At 38.5% G+C, this 14,012-nt stretch overlaps 2 protein-coding genes across 3 annotated transcripts in view; both read left to right on the top strand.

Moving 5' to 3' along the window:
• The window catches only part of LOC134658396 (insulin gene enhancer protein ISL-1), a 63,373-nt gene extending 62,920 nt beyond the window's left edge, over positions 1-453 (top strand). For both annotated transcript variants that reach the window (XM_063514091.1, XM_063514083.1), the window contains exon 9: positions 10-453. In XM_063514091.1, the coding sequence (XP_063370161.1) occupies positions 10-117 (108 nt within the window). In that variant the 3' untranslated portion in view covers positions 118-453. The remainder of the gene's footprint in view (positions 1-9) is intronic.
• A 3,163-nt stretch (positions 454-3,616) lies between these two features.
• The window catches only part of LOC134656387 (endoplasmic reticulum metallopeptidase 1-like), a 35,797-nt gene continuing 25,401 nt past the window's right edge, over positions 3,617-14,012 (top strand). The window contains exon 1 of the mRNA XM_063511910.1: positions 3,617-3,688. Coding sequence (XP_063367980.1) covers positions 3,632-3,688 — 57 coding nt within the window. The 5' untranslated portion in view covers positions 3,617-3,631. The remainder of the gene's footprint in view (positions 3,689-14,012) is intronic.

Raw genomic sequence — 14,012 nt, forward strand, 5'->3', positions numbered from 1 at the left:
TCTCAACAGATGCATGGTTACGACGTACCATCGCTGCCCCCTCCACGGCCGCCTCACAGTGAAGACAACTACGTGACCTACCTCGAGAGTGATGACAGCTTGCCGCCTTCACCCTAGTGCTCCCTAACGTAATGGCCGCAAGGCCCGAAAATCAGTGCTGTCTGACTGAAAATAAACAGTGCGTTGTACAGGAAAAATATTCGCAAATAGCATGACATTAGATTAAATGTTAACGGCGCCGATCAAGCATTCGTTGGATACCTATCACTGTGTTTTCACTTCAGTCAGGCTTAAATTTCAATGGACTTTAAAATTGGAATACACAAGAAATCATACAATTAGCGTTAAATTTTCGTCTTTTTTTATGGAAATTGAATGTAGGGGATAGTGCAAGATTAATGATGTACCTATTCATTTTTATATTCGTGGTTTGATAAGTTATTGATTTTAAAATTTATATCTGCCGGTGATATCTGTCGTCTGAGTACTTTCTCTGGAGCCCGTGACTACTTAATTGTTTGATTTATAACCAAATACTAATAAGTAAAATTAATACTACGAGAGCAATACCCAATAATTATTATATCCATTGTTATTAGTGTTGGTAAGACTTTACTTAAAGTACCTACTAAACATTTTCAATGGTAAAGTTATTGAGCTTCGCGTGCGAAAAAAAAACTCATTATAAATAAACAAACCCAAACATGTAGGGAAGAGTAAATTAAGGAAGATAGTGTACCTGTTACCTAAATTGACGACTGTGTCCTCGGAAACTCGTACTCGTGTTGTAGTTTACGTCAGATATTTTATAGATTTTTTTCTACTTGACGAAACTACTCATTTCTATGGAATGTTGTTATCTATGGAGGTTAACCTTTAAGACTCTTCATTAATTTTCTCCTCCCTGTCACACTTACAAATCATATGAACTATTCAAATCAAAAGAAACAAAAATTGTATATTTGTTAACTTAAAAATATTCAAATATATGTTATAACCTGCTTTTATGTGATGTTTACCATTAGTTTATTAATTTTAAATAATTTATGTATTTTCATATATCTGACTAAGTAATGTGTATTTTTTACATAATTAAACTAAGATCAAGATCTGTTAGCCTTTGTCATGTATATAGGTTTTATGTACATATAATGTAAAAATTGCATATAATATACATAATTGAATAATTACTACTAGCTACTTAATAATCAGTATAACGTAGTTTAAGTAAACAAAATAAACTGCGTTTTTGTTCTAAAAACATATGATAATGAGTGTAAACACAAGCCTTTGAAATAACTTTTCTTAAACTATTCCTGGAACAAAAAAATCAATAGAAACAGTTACCCGCACAATTTTGTACAATCTTATAATCGGATAAGCATTTTGACTTTACAGAAAAACAACCATTGCTTTAGTTTGTTGTTTGCTGTACAATACATACAATGTTTTTTTTCGTGATTACCAACTTTTAATTTATTTTGTAGTTAATAAAACTATACAATGTACCTACTTAGATTGTGAACATTATAATAAAATAAAAACAATGAGTACTTAATTACCAGTTTTCATATTTCCAAGTTTCCTTCCATATTGATTGATATGACAATGACAACCAGGGTGGGTAGCCAACGTGCAATCGTTAACACTCCGTAGCGAACAAACGCAACAGTCACTATCGCACTAGTGTAGAAGAGTTATAAAGAGAGATGACTTCGATACACTACGGAGCGTAAACGATTGGCACGCTGGCTACGCGCCCTGACCTATCCCCTATACCTTAGCAAACGTTTAAAAAGGTAGTTATAGTTTGGCCCAGGACCCAGGACTGTCTCATTTCAAACATAGACAGAGAAAATCATATTGTCTTTGTCTTACGCTAGTACATACTAGCACCAATAATTTTTAAGAAAAAAAAACTATGCGGCCCGGTGAAAGATTATTGTAGATGGTGCGCTATGTAGAAAAGGAGGTAAAACCACCCACTTTTCTAGTAGCATTTCGTTTCTGTAAGGCTCGCAGTTCTAACCTAACCTAACCCACTTTTGTTCGGTTCTGTGAGGATAGCAGTTCTAACCTAACATAACCCACTTAACAGCGCATATGCGGTGCGGTGTACGGGGGTTTGAGCGGGAGGGGTTTGGCCTCATACTTTATACCTACATTTTATGGTAGGTAATCATAGTGGTTTATTTAGTTTAGGTATCATAGTGGTTTTCCGGGTCAAGGTCCGGGTCAGTGTCCGAGTCCGGGTCTAGTCCAGGTCCGAGTCCGAGTCCAGGTCCGGGTCCGGGTCCGAACCGGATCCGGATACGAGTCCGGATCTGGATCCGAGTCCGAGTCCCAGTCCAAGTCAAAGTCGAAATTCGAAATCACCAAACGTGTACTATGCGTCGTTGAAGAGTTCTGTTCTGATCATCATCAGCAGTTCCAGTTCATCAAATGTGACAGTTTTTAATGTTAATGCTTTATTTTATGATGAAAATACAGAAAATTCTATACGTGTGCCTTTAAGATTTGAGGAGTTCCCTCGATTCCTCATGGATCCCATGTTCAGAACTTGAGCTTGACATAAATATGGCTTAAAAACCTAACTTGCTTAACAAACATAACGAAGAGGACAAATCGTCAAACGTGTACTATGCGTCGTTGAAGAGTTCCGTTCTGATCATCATCAGCAGTTCCACTTCATCAAATGCCGCGTTTTTGAATGTATATGCTTGATTTGTTGATAAAAACACAAAAATCACTATATGTATGCCTTTAAGATTTGAGGAGTTCCCTCGATTCCTCATGGATCCCATCATCAGAACTGGGTTTTGACAAAAACGGGACCAATCTGTATGCATATACATACAATCAAAAAAAGAATTTTCAAAATCGGTCCAGTAATGACGGAGATATGGAGTAACAAACATAAAAAAAAATAAAAAACATACAACCGAATTGATAACCTCCTTCTTTGAGATTTGGAAGTCGGTTAAAAAGAAAGGGATGAGTAGGTATAATGTACCTCGTTCTTTCTTACTGAGTGACAAATTGTGTTTGTCAGACTATAGTACCTAGTACCTACTGATATAAACCGGCCACTGCAGCTTACTCACCATCAAGAACACATCACTATACCACACTATACTATAAAATGCCCTACACATACACCTAGGTATTTTCAGCACGTTATTCATTATGTCCTTTGGGATTGTGCACAAATCACGCGAGGTGTTTTCGGCTACTTTTAATTTTTAACTCTCTGTCAGAAGTTATTCTTGTACACATATAAAAACCAGGGAAGTTTTTAAATTACTGCTGGTAACACTATATCTGTCAAGTGTCAATGTCAGTTGAATGGCAAACTATGCTACATTGGAATCGTTCTTGGCTCAATTTAACTTTTTGATAAGAATACTGATTAAGAACTTTTTATTTATTGGGCGAACTAAGCGCGGCAAATCCAGTCTTATACTTTGGATATGGCGCTTGCGAATAAAGAGAATATAACCACTACGTTTTAGTTCCGAAGTGCTATTTTGAATAGCGTGTAAAAATAAAGTTTACATATTATTTAGTAAAGTTTTACAAACACTTTGTATGTGTAAAAAACCGGAGTGCCTTTGCCTTTGCAAGTAATAAAATGAAGTTCGAAGGAGATGATCAAGATGACCACTTAAAACGAAATGATAGGACTAAGGTGAGATATTTTGCTATTTATTATTGCCGTGATTTATGTACGTAATAAGTTATTTCCCTTCAAATTTATTGGGACCGACGTGAAGTCGAAGACTGGTTGGTGTTTCATTGAATAAACAGTTTTTTTTATTTAATTTTTCTGTCGGTCACAAAAGTATTTATTTATTCATTAAATATTTTTATAATTATAAAGATTCAGACTTGGCATGTATTTTTTTTTTAATTTAAGACAGTTTGCAAATCCGGTTAGTATAAAAACGTCACTGAGTAATGAATAAACTTAAGTATTCAGACTGTTGGTTCAAAGTGTTACATTTATGGCTTGGTGCAATTTCTCCCTTTGGGTAAGTTAATTATTTGTGTATCAGTTTCTATTTGTTATTGTGAAGTATTTTAATCATTAAGGCTATTTAAGATATAGACATGGAGGTCACATTCCCTGTAGGTAGACTATGGGCCCAATTCGGATTTTGTAATAGACATCTATTAGATATCTTTTAGACATCACCAAGATACGATAACGATATGTTTAAGATCTAACCTGTCAAATTTGACATTTCCACGATTCTGGAGATACTCTTGAACGATTTCCACAAGATATTACTTGGAGATCGAATTCACGTCTAATAGATATCTAACACAATCTATCGTAAAAGTGACATTGGCTGCCTGAATTGTGCTGCAAAAAAGAACTAGTTGAAATCTAAACTACAACGTATCTATAATGGATCTAGTACGTGCCGTCTCTTGTGAATATCTTGAAGTTCGAATATGGCAGTTAGTGTTAGACTTTATTGGGAATTATATTCAATATATTGTTACATTTTTACCAATTTGATAATTTATTAAGATTACTGTAAAGAAGCATTGAATTCAACACACTGAAAGAATGACTCATTAGGTTTGTTCTCTGGTTATGGATCAATCCAAATAAAAATCAATAATAATGAATTATAATAATCAATTATTATTAAGCAAACTTTCTAACTAAAAGATAAAAACTTTTCTTCAACTACAAGTAGCTAAATTATGTCTAGGATGTATTTAGATTTAATAGGTGATTAAAGTTTATAAAAGGGCTTAAGCTATTATGACGGTTTCTGAAATGTTACTATTTTGCAGTGTTGTATTATCACAACCATTGAGCCTATGATAGCTGCCATCTTGCTATATTTAAACATGTAAGCTCCATTGTAATACGAAGACTAAAAACATAGTATGCAGTGCCGGATTTACCACTAGGCTGAGTAGGTTGAAGCCTAGGGCGGCAGATTTTAGGAGGCGGCAATTTTGGGTAAAAAAAATAAGTATTTTATTTGCTTTCCAGATAGGGTCGACCAGAAATATCCCTGGCCAGTCCCCTATTTTTTTGTAAAATTTAAATAACAAGCATTATTTGTCGATATTGCCGCCCTCTGTCATATCAAGACCCTTTATATTGAGACAGACAGACGGCCGGACGGACAACAAAGTGATCCTATACGGGTTCCGTTTTTTCCTTTTGAAGTACGGAACCCTAAAGATGAACTGTTTTTTATCAAATTGCCTTATTATTACCGAAAAAATTTCGCGCTCGCTACGCTCGCCTTTTCATTTTGGTACGAGGGGCGTTCAAAATATTCTCGGTATTGATATCTTACGACCTCTTCTAAAATTTCTTTCGTTACTGGCCGCTAAGGTTTATTCATTGACATTAAAAAAAAGTATAATTCGAACCGAGATAGTCTTTTGTTTTTCTGCACTTGCTGAACAAACATGAACATCATGTGCGAATTGACAATGTTAACTAAATTAGAACATCGATGCGTGATAAAATTCTTGACAAAACAGGGTAAAAATCAAAAAACCATAAAAGAGGAAATGGATTGTGTTTACCGTGAGTCTGCTCCTTCTTTATCTACCATTCAAAAGTGGTCAAGCGAGTTTAAACGCGGAAGGGAGAGTATTGAAGATGACCCTAGACCTGGCCGGCCTGTAGTAGCTACTTCACAAGAAAATATTGATAAAGTGGAAAAACTTATATTGGAAGATGGTCGAGTGAAGGTAAAATCTATAGCACAAGTAACCAATCTCTCTATTGGTACCGTACATGATATTATACATGACCATCTTAATATGTCAAAAGTAAGTGCAAGATGGGTTCCGCGAATGCTGACTCGGCTTCAAAAAGACATGCGTGTAGCTTGTTGTTCCGATTTTATTGACCTGTGCGGTGAAAATCCTGATGAGGTGCTGCAAAGAATAGTTACTGGAGATGAAACCTGGGTTCATCATTATGACCCAGAGAGTAAACAAGAGTCCATGCAGTGGCACATTAAGGGTTCAGCTCATCCCAAGAAGTTCAAGGTCATCCCTTCAGCTGGCAAGGTCATGGCCACGATATTTTGGGATTGTGAAAGGAGTATTACTAATCGATTATAAAGAAAAAGGTGTAAATATCACAGGACAGTACTACGCTAACATTCTACGTCAATTAAAGGATGTAATTAAAGAAAAGAGGCGAGGAAAGTTAACCAAAGGTATTCTGCTTCTGCATGACAACGCCCCCGTCCATACTGCTCATATTGCCAAGGCAGCTATTGTTGAATGTGGGTTTAAAACTGTTACTCACCCACCGTATAGTCCGGACCTAGCCCCCAGCGACTTCTTTTTGCTCCCCAATCTTAAAAAGGATCTGCGTGGAAATAAATTTTCTGACGATGAAGCATTGAAGGCGGCAGTGGAGGAGCATTTTTACACGAAAGATAAAAAATATTTTTACGAGGGATTAAAAAAAATAATTGATCGATCTTTTAAGTGTATGAACATAGGGGGGGAGTATATTGAAAAATAAAAATATCAAACTTTTCGTACTTGTTTGTTTTCATTCTCATACCGAGAATATTTTGAACACCCCTCGTACATTCTTTGTGACCCATCGCCCACTTTACTTTTTTTTTATCTACCTACGTGCTTATCGCTTGTGAGTTTGGGATGGTCGACGATTCTTGTGTCTTCGTGGTATTGAATCTCACTAAATTTTTCCGATAGATAGAGTGCTCTCGATATCAGATACAAGCTTTTCATGACTTTCCAGCACCACAGAACCAGGGATATTGGCACGGCCTGTGTAATACGCATCTCTAGTACTGTCGTCTCCATAGCAATGATTATCATTGATATGCAGCAATAACAGCGTTGGGGATAGCACAGAACCTAGCGGAACGCTAGCGGTAATGTCCACAGTATTGGAGCAGCTTCCGTCTCCTACGGCTCATATGCGTCTACCGGACAAAAAGTTAGCGATCCATTTGTTTAGCATAGTCCCTCGAGCAGACCTCGATGCCAGACCCGACCGAACGCCTTAGCTATATCCAGCATGTCTGCCAATGCCGCACCTTGACACTCGGTAGCCTAAACCCAGCGGTACCCACCGATCGCCGATCAGATCAGGCAAATATAACGAGGTCGCATCGTCATTGAGTGACAAAAACGGCCCATATACACTGTATCCAGAATAGTGACGTCACCTTATATGCAATTTAATATGGCAATGGTGTGTTGTACATACCTATAAAATTAAAGGCCTCTGATTGGAAAGTACTTTAAAAAGCTATAAGCGAGGTGGATAGGGGCGGCAAATCTGCATAGCCTACGGGCGGCAAATGTCTAAATCCGGCACTGATAGTATGTATAAAATAATATTAAAGAAATGATAAAAGAAGTACCTAAATGTGTACACTTGATTTCACTAATAGCAGGCGTGGCTCATTCCGCGGTTTCGTCGCGTCGCTACAAGTATAGTTTGTAGCTTTCTAATAGAGCCCAACGGCTAATCCTACTGTCTATTGTTAGTAAAACCGCTTGTGCCACGTGCCACAACCACCTGCATAAAAAATCGCTCGTTCACTTTACCCAGGTAATTGAATTACAACTCCTATGGAAATTGCAATAAGATTCAAAATGAACTAATGGATAAATATTTTGTTACGATGTGTGTGGTCAGTACTTCGGTTACTGAGTGCCGCCGAGTCGAACGCTACAGAACCAGTCTAAAATTTGTCATCGAGATGCGTAACAATGGCGCGTTATCGGAGAGCGCACCTACACTGGTTTTTTGAGCGTTGGACTAGCCCGCGCTCAGGTGCCAAATGGAATAATTAAGACCCTTTTTTGCAGGTAAGTAGCACGTGCGGTTTTACTGAATAGGATAAGACAATAGGATAAGCCTTCGGGCTCTACTAGAAAGCTACAAACTATACCTACAAGTACATGTGGCCCACACCAATTTTGGTGTCTAGTCATGGTAGTTGATGCGCACCGCTACTGAACGGACGCCTGGGTCCCATTCCTCAAAAGCTTGTAACTTGTAATACAAGTGGAAGTCCCATTCTAACAAAAGCTGTCAAAAAGTGACATCCGCTTGTGAGCACAAGCACAAGGTTTTGAGAAACGGGCCCCTGCTCGCGCTTGCGCCAACTAGCGGTCATATCTGTCGTAATAGACACGTTTTGTTAGAGAGTGAATCTTCTGTGCCTAGTACTATTATTTATACTGTGCTAATAGCCATATTTGAGAAATGTGTGTGCTTATTTAGGTAGGTACTTTTAAAATTGTCTTACAGTATAAAATTGACATTATTGTATGAGAAACACAAAGCTTATGTGTGTTATTTTGCAATCTTTAAGATAACCAAAAGATTGAAAATATGGATGGGAGCAGTTTGAGATAAATTGTTATCTAATCAACCCACATCTTCTGTTAGTGATTTTTTGCGTAAGTAACTTAGAAGAATTAGGTAAGTGGGTAAGGGCACATGATAGCGGACCCTGGGCTGGGCTACGAAGGAGTAGCGGAAAGATGAACGCTAACACAAGAGAGCTAGATAGCCTCCTTAGAGCTAGATAGTCAGATTTGTAGCTTTGAATTTGGAACCTTGTTTTATTACATTATAGTTCAAAATTTGATTTGAATTTGTCCTTTTAAAAGGAACTCGGGACTTAGGTCACTTAGGAGGATAGAGTCTGATCACGCTAAGTTTTCATGCCAAGTGCTACGTCAAGTATGACGCTCCTATAGGATATATTGTATGCATTGTAAGATTGTAACGTCAAGTCTGTGCAAAGTTATCGTGGTTGGTAGGTATAAGCAGTCTTAATTCAACCATATCGCTAAATGTCTCGTCGCAAAATCCCGTCTGTTTTGTAATGGCTCCTCTATATACGATGGCCCAGCGCTGCGCCAGCGGGATGGCCATGCGATGGTTGGAACGCAACTACACGATGGTGACATTCAGTTGTGATCTATCCGGTTTCCAAGATGGACGTGGAAGCATTAGCCGTTGCAGCAATTTATCTACACGCCACGTACCAATAATTTCTACAAGTAATTAAAAAAAATGGCGTAGAAGCTGCAGGAGTTTTTTGATGATACCTACTTCCCGAAAAAAAAGTGTTAGATTTTTTTAAGAATTAAATTAATTAATTATCGTTTTTAATTTCATGTTACTTTATAATTTGCTTAAATTATTTTAGAGCATATATTATAATTTTTATTTAATTTTGTTACTATAGCTGGTCAAGCAGATCTTGTCAGTAGAAAAAAGCGGCAAATTTGAAAAATGTAGGCGCGAAGGGTTATCGTCCCATAGAAAATTTGAATTTCGCGCCTTTTTTTACTGACAAGGTCTGCTTGAGCAGCTATAGCTTACCAACATAGCTGCGCAAATTGTGCAATGTAGGTACTTACTATGTATAGTTAAATATGTATCTAATATTTATTTATTTCTCTATAAGTATGTATTGTTATATTTATTTATTTAAATTGTAAATCTACTGTCTGCGTAAATTTCCTATTCCTTAATTACTTCCATAATGAGGCCACATACTCGTCATTTTTAATAAAAAAAACTGTAAATTGACACTGAGCACAAACGTCCACTCCACACTCGACCGCGTTCGAGCACGCACTGTGGATTGGGCCACGTGTAGATGCGTACCGCCATCGCTGGCCCACTACCTTTGATGTGTGCCGAAAAACCGACACCGCGGCCATCCCATCGCCATTCGCCGCGCCATAAGCCAACCGACACCACTACCCTCTCTACACGTTGGCCCATCATACTCATCATACATCACGCCAACATGTTGGGTCATTGTGTAGAGGAACCATAAAAGGGCCAAAGTGATTTTAGCATAATTACCGTTTTTACACCTCTTCAAGATTTGTCGAGAAAGTTAAGAAAGACGATTTATGTAAGAAATTTTAGGAAGGGTAGAGAGAGGGCAATAGAGAGTACTCTCTCCAGGCGAGTGTTATGCCTGGGGAACGAAGTCCACTGAGAGATAGTCAGAAGGAGTATATATAGTAATTGACATTTGAAACTCCGTAAGTGCGATGTAGGTTTCTACCTCACTAACGCCATCTGTTAGAATCACGTGGCAAGTCGTCGACAGTGACAGCTGGAGGAGACGCCACATCAGCCCCCCTTTGAGCGGATGGGTCAGCGACGACGTATGAAACGTGCAGCGAAACCAGGTGTGCTAGCCAGTGTGGCGAGCGAAGATGCTCAGAGTTACAGGCGAGCGGAGCTGCTCAGAGCCAGTGTGACTAGCGCACTTGCTCAAAGTCAGAGCGGCGAGCAGAGAGAGAGAGAGAGAGAGAGAAGCTGAGGTACCAGGCATGATTATTTACAAGATATTTTACAGGATATACCTATACATATGTACAGGACTGTACAGAGGCATGCTAGGTGGCACACTCAAGGAGAGGAATTGGTTCTTGCTGCGAGGCGGCGTCATCAGGATCTTGAGGTCTTCAAGTCTGTCCAATGTCGGTAGGTCACCAGTTTTAGGAAGGGTAGAGAGTATATATATACAGACAGCTACATCGCACTTACGGAGTTATATATATATAACTCCGTAAGTGCGATGTAGCTTTCTGCCTCACTAACGCCATCTGTTATGGCTCCTCTACACGATGGGCCAACGCCGGCCACTCCAAGGGACGCATTTATGCGTTAGAGGGAGCAAGTGATATTGCCATCTCATTCTACCGCATGGCTACGTCCCTTGGAGTGGCCGGCGTAGGCCCATCGTGTAGAGGAGCCATTAGAACCACGTGGCAAGTCGTCGACAGTGACAGCTTTTTATTTTTCAAATACGGAAGCAAGCTTTTGGTCTTTCTAGAGTCAAAGGGATTTTTTCGCTGACTGGACATTTGCGAAAGGGTACTTATGTAATGAAAAAATTAGACGTAGGCAGGCCGTTACGTATTTTTTTGTGTGCAAGACATGCAGCACAAATATTTTGTACAACTACGGCTAAAGGGGCCCACTGATTAACAGTCCGCCGGACGGCATCGGCCTGTCAGTTAGAACAAAAAGTTGACAGTTCCGAACAACTGACAGGCCGATACCGTTCGGCGGACTGTTAATCAGTGGGCCCCTTAAGTGTGTTGCAGGCCTAAGCCTAACTCACATAGATTTCTGTGCGGAAAGAGAAGAGTCGTGAAATGTATTGGGCCCCATACATTCCACGACTCTTCTTTCCGCACAGAAATCTACCTAATATGTACAGCCTACACTTATTTAATTTGGTCCCGGAACTTTGATATGTTGATTCAAAACTGTCACAAATAGATTACGTTAGTGCAATAAATTTTAACAACCTTCCTATCTTAACTCTGCATGGCTCAGGGTTTATTGATAGTTATCGATAAAAATTGAGCCACTCTGCGTGCAATGGTAATGACAATGAAAATACAAATTCAATTTTTTTAACACTACGTCAGTGGCAAACAGGCATACGGCCCGCCTGATGGTAAGCAGTCTTCATAGCCTATGGACGCCTGCAACTCTAGAGGTGTTACATGCGCATGCGCGTTGCCGACCTTAACACTCGTACCCTCGTTGAGCTCTGGCAACCTTACTCACCGGCAGGAACACAACACTCTGAGCAGGGTCTAGTGTTATTTGGCTGCGGTTTTCTGTAAGGTGGAGGTACTTCCAGTTAGGTTGTGCTCTTGATCTGGAAAGAGATCTGCTGTGCTGTGCCCTACCCATAGACTAGGAATCCTCTAGACGGAGTTTAGAGCAATTATTTCATGAAACCGATGCTGCCAAAAATACTGGGGTGCGGGGGACGAAGTGAGCGAGTTCCGTGCCGTGATTGGTCCGTTCAAAGACACGGACGTCACACAAAGACACTTTGACTCGAAAATGGAGTAAAACTACCGTATATTTGTGGCCGAGGGGGTAGTGCTACTATGCTCAGTCTGGAGGATGTCTAGTCTGTGGCCCTACCACACAAAGCGAGATGAAATTCACAGTGCCCATACCACTCTTTTGGACGCTGTTTAAGGACATACCCGGGTCCGAAGAGTTGTGTTGCAAGTTGCAAATGAAGTACTTACAACGTATTACCTACCGTATTCTAGGTTATTGAATTTAAATTGGACAGTGTTATGGAATAGCGAACTAAGCGCTAGCGAACTAACTGTCGCTTGATCGCTTATTTCATAACACTGTCCAATTAAAGAAGGTAAATAGGTAAACTGAAGTAATTTTATTCTTTACTACTAAATGACTTACGTGTAGGTATGTACATATTACCTAGATTTCAATTATGTTAAAATATTGAACTTATTACTTTGTTTCTACCGGGTGTAAATTTTTGACGAATTCCTAGTAATAAATATTATACATACCTACTTATCAAGGAATACTTGACTCACTGTCAGAATATGTTGCTGAGTAACATAAAATAAACAAAGGCCCTTCCTTATACCTAGAGGCGTGCCTAAGGTTTTGCGTATACCTACTCATTAATGCAGGTAAGAATTTCAGTGATTCATTTCGTATTCAGTATTTCCTATACCTACATAAGTCACAAAATGTAATCTATATCGTCATTCTGCTTCTTAGGATTGCACACAATTCTAAATTTGAATTTATTCGAGCACTGTACAGCTACCAGTTTTTCACTAACATAAACGCCGTCGAGAACGTAATTTACTTTCTATACATCTCGCTCGTACTCGCATATTAGTGCAAACGAGATGTATAGAAAGTAAATTACGTTCTCGATAGCGTAAATGTCAGTTTTGACACTGTCAGTGACTCATGGTACGGGCTCTGTAGGTCGTTATAAATACCAATACATTTTTTAAGATTAGATGGTAAAGCTGGTCAACCAAATCTTGTCAGTAAAAAAAGGCGCGAAATTCAAATTTTCTATGGGACGATATCCCTTCGCGCCTACATTTTTCAAATTTGCCGCGTTTTTCTACTCTCTGGATCTCTCTCTTCTAAGATCTGGTTGACCAAGTATAAATAGAACAAAAAACATCATTGTAACTTTTTTTGAATTTAAATTTAAACGGGCGAGGGAAGTGTTAATCTCCGTTTGGCAAAAATGTAAAAAAATATAGATGGTCAAGCAGATCTTGTCAGTAGAAAAAGGCGGCAAATTTGAAAAATGTAGGCGCGATGGAATATCGTCCCATAGAAAATTTGAATTTCGCGCCTTTTTCTACTGACAAGATTTGCTTGACCATCTATACATACTTATATAGGTAGGCCAATCAAATTAGATTTTTTTCGAAGAATTAATTCCCAGCAAGCTGATAATCGTTTTAATTACTTTCATTTGGTCCTAATTGCGTTAACCACCTCCTGGGATGGAACAGACTCAGTTTATACCATTATACCAAGTTTATACAATAGAGAAATGTTGTATTTTTTTCTCTATGGTTTACACACATTTAGGACCAAATGAAGGTATTAAAACGATTTCCAGCTTGCTGGGAATTCAATGAATTCATTCCTCAAAATGATTTTGTAGGATCTCATTTGATTGGCTAATATTGATTTTCATGATATCGTGCTGTAATCTGATTTAGGAAGTTCAAAGATAGTCAGTCAGTGAGCGTAAGCTGTTAAGACCGTACAATTAACGCTTATCGCAATAAAAATGGGCAAGGCGTATAAACATGTAAGATGATTTATTTTGTGATTTAGCGCTAGTTGTTTTAATCACTTTGAAATTGAAATTTATGACTAACGTTGGAACCGTCACGTTTTATTAATACCTGCCTATGGCCTTTGCAATTGATAAAATCTATACTTTTATTACGTGAATGGTACATACCTGTTTTGTGTCGATATACCTATTTTGATTCAAATAGCGTAAAATTATTCACGTCGATGATACTTATGCATATGACAATAAAGTGTAAACTAGACAATAATCAAATCGTCAATGAATTCCTTAAGTGATACCGAATTTGTGTTGCATTGATCTTCAAATAATTATGGAATTAACTAGGATCATCCTTTTGAGTGCTAT

Source organism: Cydia amplana, chromosome 2, assembly GCF_948474715.1.
Source record: "Cydia amplana chromosome 2, ilCydAmpl1.1, whole genome shotgun sequence".
NCBI classification, from domain to species: domain Eukaryota; kingdom Metazoa; phylum Arthropoda; class Insecta; order Lepidoptera; family Tortricidae; genus Cydia; species Cydia amplana.